Here is an 18,021-nt window from a genome sequence, read left to right as displayed (position 1 = left end):
GAATAGAGTAAGTTTCAATGGAAAAAAAAAGATAGTATTAAAAAAGTACTCTTTGGTCTAAAATAAGGAAAAAACTAAAACTACAATTTGATTAAACTATGCACCTCACAACTTACAACCAGACCACAGCACTGACAGAAACTGAAAGAGCGGTGATATATTAGTAGTAAATTTTATCGACATAGATTAAAAATAACGACTGACTGTCATTCAGAATGGTTTGACCTTTGAACAATTATGAGACAAAGTACAAAACAACCAAAACAAGTTAGTATTATGTTTTTCATAAATAGGTAAAATAATCACTGAAAACACATTCCTTCCCATGTTTTAATGTCGGTTCCATTCTCAATAACTCCAAAACCTTTACAGTCATTAGCTACAAATCCATAGCTGGTTCAGATCCCATTTCCCAAGGCCTCACGAACTCCCCAATTTAATTTACTTTATTTAATTACTATTCCCCCTTCATTAGTGTCTAATCATTACTATCTTACTCTCTAACCCCACCCCTTACCCCTCAAAAATGAAATAAGAGAAAAGAAACATGCATACAGATAGATATGGGTCCCATTTTTAGTTAATCATGATAACTAACTGATTAACACTACTTCTTATGAAATAGTATAAGCTATTTTGGTCACTTTCATACTAGTTTGTTCTCAAGAACCTAAAAAGAATGTTGTACAACTGAATTAACAGAGAGCAACCAAAGAGAGAAGAAAAATTGTGTAAAGAGCAAACCATGAAAAATCATCTCTTTTTCTTGTTATTTTTCATTGGTTTTTTCTTTGTTTCATCAAATGGGGATGAAATTTCTACATTGTTAGCACTAAAGTCCAGTCTTGTTGATCCAATGGATCACCTCAAAGACTGGAATTTGCCAAACAATGGAAACTCAAGTTCAAGTTCTGTTCATTGTAAATGGACTGGTGTCTTGTGCAACTCCAAAGGTTTTGTAGATAATCTTGATTTGTCAAACAAGAATCTCAGTGGCAGAGTTTCTGATCAAATTCAAGGGCTAAAGAGTTTATCTTCACTAAATCTTTGTTGCAATGATTTCTCCACTGCATTGCCAAAGTCATTGGCCAATCTGACTTCTTTAAAGAGCATTGATGTTAGCCAAAATAACTTTGTTGGCGAGTTCCCATCAGGTCTTGGAATGGCTTCTGGTTTGAAATATCTCAATGCTTCTAGCAATAACTTTGAGGGGTTTCTCCCTGAGGATCTTGGCAATGCTATATTGATCGAAATCATGGATTTTCGAGGGAGTTTTTTCGAAGGTTCAATCCCTGTATCATTCAAGAATCTTCAGAGTTTGAAGTTTCTTGGACTATCAGGGAATAATCTTACCGGAGAGATCCCTCGTGAGCTCGGTGAATTGAAAGCTGTAGAGACTATAATTCTTGGATACAATCAGTTTAAAGGTTCAATTCCTGCTGAGTTTGGTGATCTAAGTAGCCTTCAGTATCTTGACTTGGCTGTTGGCAGTTTAAGTGGTCAAATACCAGCTGAATTAGGCAAGTTGAAGAATCTGACCACTGTGTATTTGTATCAGAACAGTTTTGAAGGGAAGATTCCAGCTGAAGTTGGAAATATTACATCTTTAGTTTACTTGGATCTTTCTGATAACAACATTTCAGGGGAGATTCCGAATGAGTTAGCAGGTTTGAAGAATTTGCAGCTGCTCAATCTCATGTGTAATAACTTAAGTGGTCCTATTCCAACAAAGCTTGGTGAGTTAGAAAATCTTGAGATACTTGAACTATGGCAAAATTCTTTAAATGGTTCTTTGCCTATGAATCTTGGGAAAAAATCTCCCTTGCAATGGTTAGATGTTTCTTCTAATTTCTTGACAGGTGAGATCCCTCTTGGTTTGTGTGATTCTGGCAATCTAACAAAGCTCATTCTCTTTAACAATTCTTTCTCTGGACCAATCCCATTAGGCCTCTCTAATTGTTCTTCACTCGTCCGAGTTAGAATCCAAAATAATCTTCTTTCAGGTGTAATCCCAATTGGATTTGGAACTCTTCCTAAGCTTCAAAGATTGGAATTGGCTAATAACAATCTCACTGGTGAAATTCCTGAGGATTTCACTTTGTCTTCTACACTTTCTTTTATCGATGTCTCCTCGAACCACCTTGAATCATCTTTGCCATCTAGCATTTTGTCTATTCCTAGCCTGCAAACGTTTGCAGTCTCGGACAACAATCTTAAAGGCAACATTCCTGACCAATTCCAAGATTGTCCATCCCTTTCGTCGCTTGATCTTTCGAGCAACCATTTCACGGGGAAAGTTCCTCAGAGTATTGCTTCATGTGAAAGGCTTGTGAATCTTAATCTTAGCAACAATCAATTCAGTGGTGAAATCCCAACTCACATTGCCACATTGCCAACTTTATCTATTCTTGATTTATCGAACAACTCCCTAGTTGGAAAAATACCAATGGACTTTGGTAGCTCCCCAGCTCTAGAAATGCTTAATCTGTCCTACAATAAACTTGAGGGTCCAGTTCCAAGCAATGGGCTATTAATGACCATTAATCCCAATGATCTAATAGGCAATGCTGGACTTTGTGGTGGCATCCTTCCACCATGTTCTCAAAATCTCATCACCACTTCAAACGTGAGGAAGACTCGTGTAAATCACATAATCGTGGGATTTATTGTTGGGATCTCGGTTATCATAGCTGTTGGGATCATGGTTCTAGCAGGGAGATCAATGTACAACAGATGGTACTTGTGCAACAGCTTCTTCAAAGAATTTCGGTTCAACAAGAACAATTCAGAATGGCCTTGGAGGCTTGTAGCATTCCAGAGGCTTAACTTCACAAGTATTGATATTCTTGCTTGCCTAAAGGAGTCAAATGTCATAGGAATTGGTGGCAATGGAATTGTCTACAAGGCTGAGATTCAGAGGCCACATTCTGTTGTAGCAGTTAAAAAGTTATGGAGAACAAATGGGGACATTGAAGCAGGAGAAGAACTCTTTGCAGAGGTAGATCTTTTAGGGAAGCTTCGTCACAGGAACATCGTTAGGCTATTAGGCTATCTTCACAATGAGACTGATGTCATGATGTTATCTGAATACATGCCTAATGGAAACCTTGGAGCTGCTTTACATGGGAAACAAGCTGCAAAAATGCTCGTGGATTGGTTGTCGAGATACAACATTGCTCTTGGTGTTGCTCATGGCCTCGCTTACCTTCACCATGATTGCCATCCACCAGTCATACATCGGGATGTCAAGTCAAGCAACATTCTTCTTGATTCAGATTTTGAGGCAAGAATTGCAGATTTTGGCTTGGCAAGAATGATGCTTCATAAGAATCAGACTGTCTCTATGGTAGCAGGATCATATGGCTATATAGCACCAGGTAAAAAAAACTCTTGAACCTTAAAATGATTTCATTTCATATCCATATAGTTTAAGAAATTCATTTGTTTTCTCTTTTGTGTTGGCAGAATATGGATACACATTGAAGGTTGACGAGAAAAGCGACATATACAGTTACGGGGTAGTGCTTTTGGAGCTTCTGACTGGGAAAATGCCATTAGACTCTTCTTTCGGCGAGTCCATTGACATTGTAGAATGGGTTAGAAGGAAAGTGAACAACAAGGCATCAGAGGAAACATTAGATCATGATGTAGCTGGACAATGTAAACATGTTCAAGAAGAGATGCTTCTTGTCCTAAAGATTGCACTTCTTTGCACAGCAAAGCTTCCAAAAGAAAGGCCATCAATGAGAGACATTATAACTATGCTTGGAGAGGCAAAACCAAGAAGGAAAAGCATTTGCCAAAATTGGGGTTATACTAGTAGTGCTAACAAAGATAAGTTAATCTTTGCACATTCACCAGTTGTAGGCCTTCTATAAGTACCAAAAACCTTTTTTCTTATCTCTTTTCCTCTTCAATATCTAGTATATCTTCATGTTCAAGAGTCAAAATGTAAAGAGTTTCTTTCATTCCTTTTCTTCTTTCCATTTTCTGTAATCGATATAAGAGAAGAGGAAATTGTATGAATACAACCCAATATTTTCTCTAGCCTAATGATTTCTCATTTGCCAATAACATACCATTCATATAAGATACTGTCTTTTTTTTTGGTCTTGATATATGATATTGTCAATTCCTTAAAGGAATATGAACGTTGTAGTTAACTACGACCATTAACTGGCTACACCAAAATAATTCCATGCAATTATTATGTAGAAACATGCTTCTTTCTATTTTCTCCTAATACATAGAACAAGCATATGGGAATTGATAGTCTTAGTAGAAACTTCAGCACCATTATTCAAGAAAAGAAGTAATACTGAAACTAGTATCTCACCAAATACCAGAAAATTGACTAGTGTCTCTAAACTATAAGTGGGAGTTAGCTATATGAATCATCATCGTCCATATCGCTCCATTTAAGCTCATACATCAGTTTATCAATGTGCCTAAAATTGTAAGTCATTACCAAGTACACACTTGCAAGATGGAATGGATAAAAGCAATGCAGTTTTAGAGACTTTTTAATGTAAGTAACTACGAATGTGAAAAATGGACGACGTATACTAAAATAGGCAGAGAGTTGCTGTTCTACTAGAATTCAAAAGTTTAAAGTAAATTATGCCAGAAACACAGAAGCAAAACATCATATCCAGGAGGAAGTAAAACAAAACAAATACTAAACTATCTTAGCCTTTGGATAAACATTTGAGACTTGAAAATTGTCCCCCATGACAGTCTTGAGTGAGTAAAAACTTGGAACGTATTTAGTCACTGCAATGACACTACAGTAAACATTGACCTTCCTAAACTTAATCTCCTTTGGGCTGTAAGAAACTAGTTGAGTGCCATGTTCGCTTCGCATCAAGATTTCTCCATCTTTCCAAATTATGATTGGTATAAATGTACCCTGACGGATATCAGGCAGAATGCAATCCATCAAAATGCGATCTTTAGTCCATGATTCAGCTATTGCATACTCATTTGTTGCACAAGTCAAATGTATATAGTGTGAATTAGTCACAACTACTATACCAAAAATTATGACAAACACTAAATAATAAACAAGACAATAAGACAACAATAAAAAAACACCAGAATTTACGAGGTTCGGCCAATTTTGCCTACTTCCTCGGACACAATCAATATTTTATTGCACTCCAATATTACAAGTGAAATAATACTAAAAAGAGAAGATACAAATGCCTTAAGAAGATTAAAAAAAAAAAGGCAAATGAGAGGTGTGTTTAAATCCTAAACATTAGGCCTCCTTTTATAGGGTGAAATTCTCATTCAAAATTGTCATCCACCGATGTGGGACTTTTGACAATTTCAACAAATATCCACCTTGGCAAAATTCCACATCTTCCATTTTCTCTCAATAACAAATTTTGGTTGTGTCTTCATCTTCAATCTTTAGTGTTCAACAATGTTGATCAAATCCAAACAATGTTGAAACTTGACCGCAGTCACCACTTTTGTCAGCATATCAACAGGGTTCTCCGTAGTATGAATTTTCTTCACCGTGACTCCACCTTCTTCTATGATTTCTCGTACGAAATGATACCGAACATCAATGTGCTTCGTTCTTGCATGATAAACTTGGTTCTTCGCTAATTGAATAGCACTTTGACTATCACAAAAAATTGTAATAATTTTTTGTTCAATACCAAGCTCCTTTAGCAGCCCCTGAAGCCAAATTGTCTTATTCACAACCTCTGTAATAGCCATGTACTCTGCCTCTGTTGTAGACAAAGCAACTGTTGACTGCAAAGTAGACTTCCAACTAACTGGTGCCTTTGGAAAAGTAAACACATAACCAGTAGTTGACCTTCGTTTGTCCAGATCACCAGCAAAATCTGAGTCACAATATCCAACTACAGACCGATTGCCTTCCTGCTCAAAAACTAACCCAACATCTACAATACTATGAATATACCGTAGAATCCATTTCACAGCTTGTCAATGCTCCTTTCCTGGATTATGCATATATATGCTAATAACTCCAACGGCTTGTGAAATGTCAGGTCTCGTACAAACCATTGCATACATCAAGCTACCAACAGCATTTGCGTATGGTACCCTTGACATATACTCCTGTTCAGTTTCATCCTTTGGCGACATAGTAGTACTTAGCTTAAAATGGGGAGCAAGTGGCGTACTAATTGGCTTAGTCTTCTTATCTATGCCAAAACGCTGTAGTACTCTCTTCAAATATTCTTTCTGAGATAAACAGAGTTTCTTTGAACGTCTATCTCTTATTATCTCCATGCCAAGAATTTTCTTTGCCTCACCCAGATCCTTCATCTCGAACTCCTCCTTCAGTTGAATCTTCAACTTATCAATTTCTTCCGAATTCTTGGAAGTTATCAACATATCATCAACATATAGGAGAAGATATACAAAGGAACCATCATTAAGTTTGCGCAAATACACACAATGATCGTATTTGCTTCTCTTGTACCCTTGCCGCAACATAAACTTGTCAAATCGCTTGTACCATTGTCTAGAAGATTGTTTCAATCCGTACAACGATTTTTCAAGTTTGCATACCATATTTTCTTTTCCAGCAACTTTGAATCCTTCTGGCTGATTCATGTAGATTTTCTCCTCCAAGTTTCCATGTAAAAACGCAGTTTTTACATCCATCTGAACTAGTTCCAAATCCAATTGTGCTACCAAAGCCAACATAATTCTAATGGATGAATGTTTTACAACTGGAGAAAATACTTCATTGTAATCAATTCCCTCCTTCTGAGCATATCCTTTGGCCACCAATCTTGCTTTGTAGCGAACATCTTCTTGGTTAGGAAATCCTTCTTTCTTTGCAAATACCCATTTGCACCCAATTGTTTTCTTTCCCTTCGGGAGATTGGCCAATTTCCATGTATGATTCTGATGAAGGGATTGCATTTATTCATGCATGGCAATCCTCCACTTATCTTCTTCTGAACTTTGGATTGCGTCTTTATAAGTGGTAGGAACACCATCAGCTACAATTGAGGTTGCGCAAGCAACCGTCTCTATGAGACGAACAAGTTTCGTTATTGTCCTTTTTGGCCTGCTGGTTGCTATTGATTCAAGTTGTTGTCGAGGTTCATGAGTTGGAATCTCCCTCTCTACTAGCTCTTCTTCCAGAGGGTAATTTTCATGAGTTTCCTCCTCTGCTTCTTGTGTAGGAAAAATAAATTTTCCCTCAAACTCCACCTGCTTTGATGCACCACCAGTTTGTTTGACATCTTCAACTGTCACCTTATCTGTTGTGGCAGATTCATCAAAGGTAACATCTCTGCTGAATATAATATTCCTTGTCTCTGGACACCATAAGCGGTATCCTTTGACTCCAGAAGTAATCCCCATAAATATAGCCTTCTTTGCTCTCGGTTCCAATTTTGACTCTTTCACATGATAGTATGCAATTGAGCCAAACACGTGCAAAGAGTCATAATCTACAGCAGGTTTTCCATACCATTTTTCAAATGGTGTCTTGCCATCAATAGAAGCAGATGGTAGACGATTAATGAGGTGGCATGCATATGTAATTGCCTCAGCCCAAAATTCTTTGCCCAAGCCAGCATTGGACAACATACACCGTACCTTCTCTAGTAAAGTCTGGTTCATACGTTCTGCCACTCCATTCTGTTGTGGTGTATGTCTGACAGTGAAGTGTCGGACGATACCATCATTTTCACAGACCTTATTAAAATGATCATTTTTGTATTCACCTCCATTGTCTGTGCGAATACACTTGATCCTCCTGCCTGTTTGATTCTCCACCATCGTTTTCCATTTGAGAAAAATTCCCAACACTTCATCTTTCCTCTTCATTGTATACACCCACACTCTTCGGGAAAAATCATCAACAAAGGTTACAAAATAGTGCTTCCCACCCAATGAAGGTGTTTTGGAAGCACCCCAAACATCAGAGTGTACATAATCCAAAATGCCTTTAGTATTATGGATCGCTATACCAAATTTAACCCTTGTCTGTTTCCCTTTGACACAATGCTCGCAAAACTCCAAGTTGCAAGTCTTTACGCCTTTTAACAATCCTTGATTAGATAAAGCTTTCAAGGATTTTCCTCCAGCATGTCCCAAGCGCATGTGCCATAGCCTGGTTGCTTCTGCCTCTTTGTCATCACTGGATGTCACTGTTGCTGTCCCAATAACTGTGCTACCACGATAGCAGTACATGTTATTGTTCTTCCGATTGGCCTTCATTACCACTAGTGCACCGGAGCATATTCTCATCACTCCATTTTCTGCAATGATTTTGAACCCTTTTGATTCTAGGGCTCCCACAGAGATGAGATTCTTCTTCAAACCCGGTACATATCGAACATCTGTTAATGTTCTGATCATTCCATCATGGCTCCTTAATCTTATTGAACCAATGCCATATGAGGTAAGAGGGCTGTTATCCGCTGTGTGGATGACTCCATATTCTCCTTCTTGAAAATTCACGAACCAGTCCTTGTTGGGACACATATGGTAGCTACAAGCCGAGTCCATCAACCATATGTCTGATGATGTTGATAACTCTGTTGTAACTAATGAGAAGTCTGAATCATCACAATCAGCTACATTTGAATCCATAATGGCCTTTCCATTGTTATGTCTGGCCTTATTCTTCAACTTCGGACAGTCTTTCTTCCAGTGCCCCTTTTCTCGACAAAAGGCACATTCATCTTTGCTGGGTCTAGATCTCGACTTGGATCTTCCCTTCTTAGTCCTCGTTTGATTTTGAGGACGGCCCCTCACAATTAGTGCTTCTCCTTCTCCGCCCTTCTGTTTTTCTCACTTTCTTTGTTCATAGCTGTACAAAGCCGAACAAACTTCTCTGAGAGAAATTTCATCATTTCCATGGAGCAGAGTAGTTTCAAGGTGCTCGTACTCATTAGGAAATGACCCCAACAACATCAAGGCCAAGTCACCATCATCAAAAGTTGCATCCATATTTTGCAAATCTGTGACCAACTTATTGAAACTGGTGATATGTTCATTCATTGTGGTACCAGGAACATAGGTGAAGCGAAACAGTCTCTTCTTCATGTACAATTTATTTTGACTGTTTTTCTTCAAAAATTTATCCTCCAGTGCTTTCCATAATTTACTTGCAGAAGTTTCCTTTGTGTATGGATATTTCTGCTCTCTAGCAAGGTAGGATCGAATGGTACCGCAAGCAACACGATTGATAATTTTCCAATCTTCTTCTCCAATAACATCTGGCTTCTTTTCTTCAATGGCAAGATCTAGCCCTTGTTGAAAAAGAACATCTAGAACCTCGCCTTGCCACATCCCAAAATGTCCTGACCCGTCAAAAATTTCTACCGCAAATTTTGCATTTGACACAATTCTTGTCATAAGCGAAGATGCCAACGATGACGTGTTATTGACACTTGATGTAGATTCTTCTTGTTTATTGTCTTACATTTTGACACAAATATTATTTAGTAGCTGACGACACAAATCAATATTTCATTTTTGGTGTGGAAGATCAGACTAAGCTGCAACCACAGAGCATACTTAGACAGAACCTTGACTCAGTTACCAAGATAGATCTTTTCTGATGTGGAAGATGAGACTATGCTGCAACCACAGAGCATACTTAGACAGTACCTTGGCTTTGATACCAATTGTTGCGGAAGCCAAATGTATATAGTGTGAATGAGTCACAACTACTATACCAAAAATTATGACAAACACTAAATAATAAACAAGACAATAAGACAACAATAAAAGAACACCAGAATTTACAAAGTTCGGCCAATTTTGCCTACTTCCTCGGACACAATTAATATTTTATTCCACTCCAATATTACAAGTGAAATAATACTAAAAAGAGAAAATACAAATAGTTTAAGAAGATTAAAAAAAGTCAAATGAGAGGTGTGTTTAAATCTTAAACATTATGCCTCCTTTTTTAGGATGAAATTCTCATTCAAAATTGTCATCCACCGATATGACACTTTTGACAATTTCCACATCATCCACCATATATCGACATGTTGAATATAGCTATTATCGGACAAACACAGACACAGACAATTACCCAACTCGACTAGCCTCAAGCAGGAGGATGGAGCTTCTAGGCCAGGTGGAGGTGGCACAGACTTCACTTCTTCTGTCCCAATATTAAAGGAGTAAAGGCAGGTGCTGGCACTTTTTTTGTGATTTTCACTATCCATCCAATGAAGAGAACCATTGACATTAACATTGGTAAGTGATCCCCGTCCATTTCTTATCAACTCCAAGAGTATAAACCTCCAATTCATATAGTTCTGGACGATCCCATACTGATCTCACTACTTTATACTGTCCAGAGGCCTCACTAAAGCAAAATCCCCACGCAACATGACATACTCTTTTATCGGAGTATTTAAGCTTGAAACACTCGCCAAAAAGAGGATTGCAAATGTAAACCAAATGATTTCCACTATACATACCACCATTCAGCAAACAAATGAACCCATTGCACGAACCAATTATTTCCAACTTTGGTTTACTAGCACGATTAATTGTTCTCGATTCTAGTGGAGGGAGGTGAAACTTTGGGCTCAACAACATGGGTCTATTTAACGGGGAATAATAATAATCATAATCTGCTTTGAGTTCAAGAAGTGAAACGAAAGAGTAATCAACCGAGAGCAAAATGCAGGGAAAATTAAGTGATCTTGACGTGTGATATATGTTAACAAATAAAGGATCAGAAGTTAAAAGATTATACCAGAGTTTGCAAACAATCTTACAGAAGAAAATGGACTTAATTGGCAATCTTGAAAGAATTTCAACCATAATCACCCTTGGTAGGTCCATAATTGTGACTTCATACATTTTTCTAAAAGCTATTATAATTATCACTTCCTTCTCTGGTTTCTTTACATAATATACCTTAATACATACAACATCATATATCTATCAGTCAATAGACATTTAGTCACACTTGAATTCTAACATGTCTAACAGCAGCAACATATGATAAGGGATAATATCCCTTAAAGTAAGGGTTTATTAAGGTAACGTATCTTTAATGACATATTTTGATTTGTTTCTTATCTAATCAACAACTAATTCCTCAAACACACGGCTGAGTTTTTGACTAAAAACATCCCTCAACTATTCCAGAAGTTGCAACAACCATCTTTGCGTTTAGTTTCCGTCAAGAAACTAACAGCATAAACCAACTCACGTGGCTTCCCCTAAAATAATATAGAGCAAAGTCAGAAATTGAACTTTCTTTCATTTTGAACTTAATAAAATAATATAGAGCAAAGTCAAGACAAAGAAGAGACTAAAGCAGGTTATTCTCCTAAACCAAAATTAAAACATGTGACTTCTCCCTCAATCTCCTGGTTAAAAGTACTGCTCAGAGCTTTTAATTAATCACCACAGGTTGGTGATGATTTATCATGGAAACAACTCAGTGAATTTTATACTATTACTTTCTGCAGTACAACTATATTGATATGTTTACAATTCAGAGATTATTATAAGATGAAGGTTCTTTTGAGCCAATTCATATAACCAGAAGTCTACTACATAAACGAACTAAAATATGCTAACTTTAGTTCACTGAATAATGTGACTTGAAATCACACAGAACATGCATAAAGCATTTAATGACCTAAAACTTTGAAAGAGTTGGAATTTAGAATGAACAAAAACTTTAATTTTTCAAAGCCTTGCTTCGCTGAAGGTTGAATACAAAGGGAGGGATAGAACGGGAAAATTTGGGGAAAAGTCACGTGCTTGACATATGTTTTGGTTGATATCGTTAGTTCTTGACAAAAACTAAACGGAAGAATGGTTGTTGCAACTTCTAGATTAGTTAAGGGATGTTTTTTGATGTACCTTAGATTTGATCCATAGTTCAAGGATGTTTTTAGCCAAAAACTCACACATGGCTCTCCGCCAAGTTCTCCAAATTCGTGTAACACTTCTCTCATCTTGATTTTGCTGTTCTTTTTTTAAAAAAAATATTAATGTACACGTATTAAATGCTTTTAATTGTAAAATGAGTATTAAATTGAGTTTAGAAATTAAATATTATTAACATATAAATTGAATATGCTGATTATTTTTTGAATATTTATATTGAGTTAAGTGGTGTTTCTACTTCCAATTTTCTTCCTGGAGTTTTGTTCATATTACAATACAGATTACTCAGTATTGTCTTTCTCTACCTTTCAGGATTTTTGTCTTTTTGAATACCATTTAACTTCAGAGCTAAATTGTATGATATTTTCTCAAATGTTTAACATGATGAAAACCTGAAATTGCTACTCCAGGAACTTGTAAGAGTTCCGACTATTGTCGAAGTCATAATTCTTCAATATATGTAAGTTGACTGCAAACAAACTGTTAGTAATTTGTGTGTTTACCCGAAAAATCGGATAACGTTAGATTTGTGTATGGTTCTAAGAATATGCGATACAATTTGATATAAATTGTGTAGAGAAATAGAAATATGTGTATTCTTAACTATGAGAATGAAAATAGTGAGCAAAAAGAATGAGTAAAACAAGCACAAGGGGATATCTTTTCCTTCGTCCCTGTGATCTTTTGTTGCCGTTCCTCTTGTAGTAGAGGGATCCTACTTTATATACAATAAAAAATACGTAGTAGAGAACCCATGATGTATTGCCTTTTCCTCGATTTCCGCCAAGATTCTCTCCCATAGTGCGGTTGCAACGGCCCTAATCTGCGAGCTCGATACTGGCTCGAGCTCGGTGTTGGATCGAGCCCTCGGCCTTGGTCCGAGCTCGATTCTGACTTGGGGTCTCGGTATTTCCTTGTCAGTCAGTCGACTCCACTCCCTCAAAAGATTGTCGAACTTCACGGTTATTCATCCATATATGGGTAATCTCCGGCGGTCAGAGAAGAAAGGATCTCGGGGTGAATGTTGGTCGGTCCATGCATCTTCGATAATCTCCGCTTTGCCTCGTAGTTCGATTTAGATATGGGATCGATAATGATATCGAGCTTGTCATTGATCGGTCTTAGAGCTCGAAGTTCATCGCCCTTACTTCGAGCCTTGACCGAGCTTGTCATGCAGATATCCTTTGATCGAAACATTATCATCTTGATTAATCCATACGACTGACTCGAATCGGTTTTGACCGTATACACTGTGTTTAAAAATAAAAAACTAGAAGTCGTTAGTAATACATCAAACCTCTTCTTCCCCGACAGAAGCTTCAAAAACGGTTCCCCCACCCCCCCAATTTATTTTAACAAAACTCCATTAGAGCCCACTTTGTTCCCCGAAATCTTTTGTCGTTCATATTTTATCGATAAAAGACATGATCCAAGACGGCTTCGTGTAGTTGAACGCGATTTGTGCTCGATTCGATTGTAAAATAGGCATGTTTCCTCCGATAAAAAACATTCAAAAATAGGTATTTCGAAATAAGTTTTAACATGATGAAAACCTGAAGAACTTGTAAGAGTTCCGACTATTGCCGAAGTCATAATTCTTCAATATATGTAAGTTGACTGCGAACAAATTGTTAGTAATCTGTGTTCAAAAATAAAAAACTAGAAGTCGTTAGTAATACATCAAACCTCTATATATATACATGATTTTGTGCGTGTTTTGTTTTTTTACCCGAATTAATTTAATATTTTTAAAAATTATTTATTATACCATTGTTATAAAGTTGTTGAATATTTTGTGTTACTTGTTGGATATTTTTATAATTGTACAACAAAAATAGGTGCATTTAGTGCTATTTAGTATCCTTTAGTGATGTCCTTTAGTGTAGTAGAATAATAAATACGTTATAATTTATGTTAGTTGTTTAATATTTTTATAATTATTGAACAATAAATATGTGTTATTAGTGCTCTTTAGTGTAGAACAATAACTACGCGTCATCAATAACGTAGCCGATTAGAGTAATCGGTTATGGATCCGATATTAATCAATTATTAATTGTATAGTAAAAGTATTATCACATATGAATGAAATAAAACACGATAAGTTAAATAAAGTATCTGTTTAGTATTTTTTGACTAATGAATAATAAAATAATTAATTTTCAGTATAAAAGAGACCATGTCGGATTTTTGTGTAAAATGTAACAAATTATCATATAAATCCTTACGAACGAAATAAAGAATTAATAATACTTTATATAAAAATAATTATTAAAACTTATAAAAATTATATCGATAAGTTAAGCAAATTAAATATTTAGTATTATTTTAATGATGAATAAAATTGTTAAACAATTGACAATACATAAAAGAGACCCTGGCGTGTTTTTTTTGTAAAAGGTAACAAATTAACATATAAATCGTTACGAACTAAATAAATACTTAATAGTACTTTATATAAAAATAATTATTAAATTATTAAAAATTATCTCGATAAGTTAAATAAATTAAATATTTAGTTTTCTTATAACGACGAATAAAAATGATAAAAAGTTGACAGTACAAATAAGATTCTGCCAAATTTTAGTCGTAAAATCCTAAACACTAACATATAAATAAATACTTTATATCAAATTAATTAATAATATAAACATTTATGAATTAAAAACATTATAAAATATCGCAAGATATTTTGAGATGTTAAACGATTAAAGAGAACAATATTTTAATTAATATTATTTAATTTACAGAATTGTGGATCGCCCGTCTGTGCATCCTGGACCTGTTTCTCGTGAGTTATTGTTGCTCCAGGCGGGCCACAGGTCTTCACATATATGGGATGGAGAGTTTCTTAGCCATAACTTCTACCCAAGACGCATTGACGATTTTTGGGAGTTTATTAGGGAGCACCCACTTCATCCCTGTACAGTTGCATGCCTTACTTGGACTGATTTTTACCGGGTTGTTGAGGTCGGCCGGTTGCAGTTCGATTGCCCTTTGATCACGGCTCTTATTGAGCGTTGGAGACCTGAGACGCATATATTTCATTTTCCTATCGGAGGGGCGACCATCACGCTATAGGACTTGGAGGTATTATTCGGGTTGCCCATTAACGGTTGTATTGTCCACTACTCGCCTGCTCTTAGGGAGTATAGGAGGCATGACTATCTAAAGATGCTGGAGAGGCTCACTGATTTTCAGCCGGCGGAGCAGACTGCTATTAGTCGATTATAGCTATCGCTTGTTAGGCAGCACCTAGAGGCACTTCACGAGTAGATCACGGAGGAGTCACCGGTTGAGGCTATTGAACGACAGTCAAGGTTGTTGATTTTGATGATATTTGGTGGAATTCTTTTTCTAAACACTTCGGGGAACCTTGTGAGCCTACGTTTCTTGCACCATCTGGAACGCTTAGATCACTAACCCATGTACAGTTGGGGCGGTGCCGTTCTAGCGTACCTTTATAGGCAACTCTGCAGGGCGTCGATGGGTAGTGTAAGAGACGTCGATGGATCTATTCCGCTACTACAGGTGATAACATTATCAGTTCTTTCGTGATTATCATAGATATAGTAAAAAATACTCAATTATACGTTCTCAATCAATATTAGGTTTGGGCTTGGGAGAGATTCTTGCAGATGCAGCCCCCTCCTCGACCGCTAGCTCTAGATGCACCACCTCCAGATTTTCTACCACGTGCTAGGAGGTGGGTACATAGGCGAGGTCGTGCCCGCGACGTCGAGGCTCGACATCATCTCCCTTTTTTATAGGGATATGTTAGATATACTGGATGTTGCTCAGGTCAATATTTGACTAATTTTGTTTGATAATGCTTGATTTGTCTTGCGTTTACTTATTATTCTTGCATTTAATAAATAGTTCATATGGAGGCAATATAGCGACGAGCTCATCGCCAGTTTGCTAGAGTATTGCTCACGCGGTCGAGCTGTGTGGATATTTGAGGTCCCACTGATATGTCTCAATATAGTCGAGCACCATACGACCGGGAGAGTCCTGCGACAGTTTGGTCGCTGACAGCTTATACCTGCTCCTCCCAGTTAGCATGCCACACATTACGAGTGGGATGATCGCAGTAGAGTTGACCATGCATACTTGGCCTCACTAGAGGCCCACATGGAGGACTAGGATCAGAGACTATTCTTGATTCTGCCAGACCCTCCACATGACCGTGTTGACGGTGAGCATAAGTACATGACTTGGTATCGTCGTGTTACTCACACTCTGATCAATAATCCTGATCATCAGGAGGGTGGTCAGTACGTTCCATACGTCGGGAGGCACGATGCACTGGTATGTTATTTGATATACTTATGTATCATGTTATATTTTATTATCTTCCTTGATTAATATGGTATATGTTATGCAAGCTATTGGCTTACACCATTTTTATCAGATGGGTCTACAGATACAACAGCATGTAGGCGATGGAGCGTATTTGTGCACTATTGGGGTCCTCAGGTTTCTCAGCTTACTACTGCCACATTGGTAGTTGCACAAACGGATGCGCGATTAGGTTTTGATGTTTCGTATATGCCACCTGAGGATTACATTCATGGGCCAAGCGTGCCCTCAACACATAGTTGACATGCCAGTCATGGCCAGAGAGGAAGGGGTGGCCCGCGTGGTCGGGGTGATCGGCGAGGACAGGGTCCCCAACAAGGGGGTGTTGAGGTACCCGTGGAGGATATTTTGAGGGTTCGCCGGGTGACTTTGGTGAGACACGCGATGCTGGCGATGATATGCCTACATTCAAACTATTGTCACCGAGGACTTTACAGTTTACCCCAGGCGCATCGAGGGATGCAGAGCATCGTCTGGTGCGAGATGTACATAGTGGCAGACATTTGAGTTATGGCTCTACGTCGAGGGATTCTGAGAATCATCTAGGAACATTGAGGGAGACATTACTTCCAGTGGAGACGGCACAGCCTTCATCTGGTCCGGTTCAAATCAGAGTTCCCCCAGAGCATTGTGTGCCCACTTAGACGCAGGTTTGTTTGTATTACCATTATTTTAAATTTATTTTACCTTAATTATTAGTCAGTAATATCTAATTTGCTTATATATTTTTTATAGATTTTGCCATCACCTATCACGGAGATGACAGCGTGTGATACTGAATTCCCGGAGACGTGGGATCTTATTCAGGAGCCAGCTGAGACACTGGTTTGACTATAATTGTTTTAAGATATTATATTACTATTCTATATATCATATACTAAAATTTGCTAATATTTTGTAGCTTATTTCCCGCCTGACAAACACCTCTACTGATCCTACTAGCCTTCCAGACGATCATGCTGCAACACATCCTCACATAAAGAGGCGACGGGATGAGAATGATTTGGATAGCGTAGCTTGTCGAGATGGTATTGTGATGACCCAAAATGTCATATTTAAATTTAATAATTATCTTTTGTTCTAAGACCTCGAAAAGTACTATTTATCATTCTTCGACGTGCGTGCGCAGTCCGTAAAATTTTCCGAAAAGTTTTCAGGTGAAAAATGGATTAAAATGTGAATTAGAGGTTTAAAACTCAACTGAGTTGACTTTGGTCAATATTTTGAGCAAATGAACTCGGATCAGTATTTTGATAGTTCTGGTAGGTCCATATCGTAAATTGGGACTTGGGCTTATGCCCGGAATCAAAATCCGAGGTCCCTAGCCCGATATAAGGAATTTTGATGAAAAGTTAAAAGTTTAAGTTCGAATAGTGACCGGATGTCGAATTTTGTACAAACAATCCCAGAATAGAATTTTGATGATTACAACAGCTTCGTATGGTGATTTTGGACTTAGGAGCGTGATCAGAATTTTATATGGAAGTCCGTAGTGAAATTAGGCTTGAAACGGCTAAAATAGAAATTTAAAGTTTTGGAAGTTTGACCGGGGAATGGACTTTTAGATATCGGGGTCAGAATACAGTTTTGAAAGTTTTTATAGCTCCGTTATGTCATTTATCACTTGGGTGCAAAATTTGAGGTCAATCGGACTTGATTTGATATGTTTCGACATCGAATGTAGAAGTTGGAAATTCTAAGTTTTATTAAGATTGAATTGGAGCATGATTCGTGATTTTAGCGTTGTTTGATGTGATTTGAGGTTTCAAATAAGTTTGTATG

General features: G+C 37.3%; 1 protein-coding gene across 1 annotated transcript; it reads left to right on the top strand.

Annotated features, from left to right (window-relative positions):
• The first annotated feature begins 644 nt into the window (after window positions 1–644).
• LOC104114913 (leucine-rich repeat receptor-like protein kinase PXL1) lies at window positions 645–4,090 on the top strand. Its single transcript, XM_009625461.4, has 2 exons — window positions 645–3,377; window positions 3,466–4,090. Exons 1-2 carry the CDS (start codon window positions 746–748, stop codon window positions 3,876–3,878), a joined length of 3,045 nt encoding a protein of 1,014 aa, XP_009623756.1. The 5' UTR covers window positions 645–745; the 3' UTR covers window positions 3,879–4,090.
• Window positions 4,091–18,021: the final 13,931 nt, after the last annotated feature.

The sequence above is a fragment of the Nicotiana tomentosiformis genome, chromosome 5 (genome assembly GCF_000390325.3).
Source record: "Nicotiana tomentosiformis chromosome 5, ASM39032v3, whole genome shotgun sequence".
Taxonomy (NCBI): Eukaryota; Viridiplantae; Streptophyta; class Magnoliopsida; order Solanales; family Solanaceae; genus Nicotiana; species Nicotiana tomentosiformis.
The sequence above is the reverse complement of the archived record's forward strand: the minus strand, read 5'-3'. Positions and strand labels throughout refer to the sequence as shown.

What these genes read in the sequence shown, in the direction of transcription:
- LOC104114913 (XM_009625461.4), top strand. Translation starts at nt 746, where the DNA reads ATGAAAAATCATCTCTTTTTCTTGTTATTTTTCATTGGTTTTTTCTTT. An exon ending in ATATGGCTATATAGCACCAG is followed by an intron (nt 3,378 to 3,465) that starts GTAAAAAAAACT and finishes TTGTGTTGGCAG; the next exon opens with AATATGGATACACATTGAAG.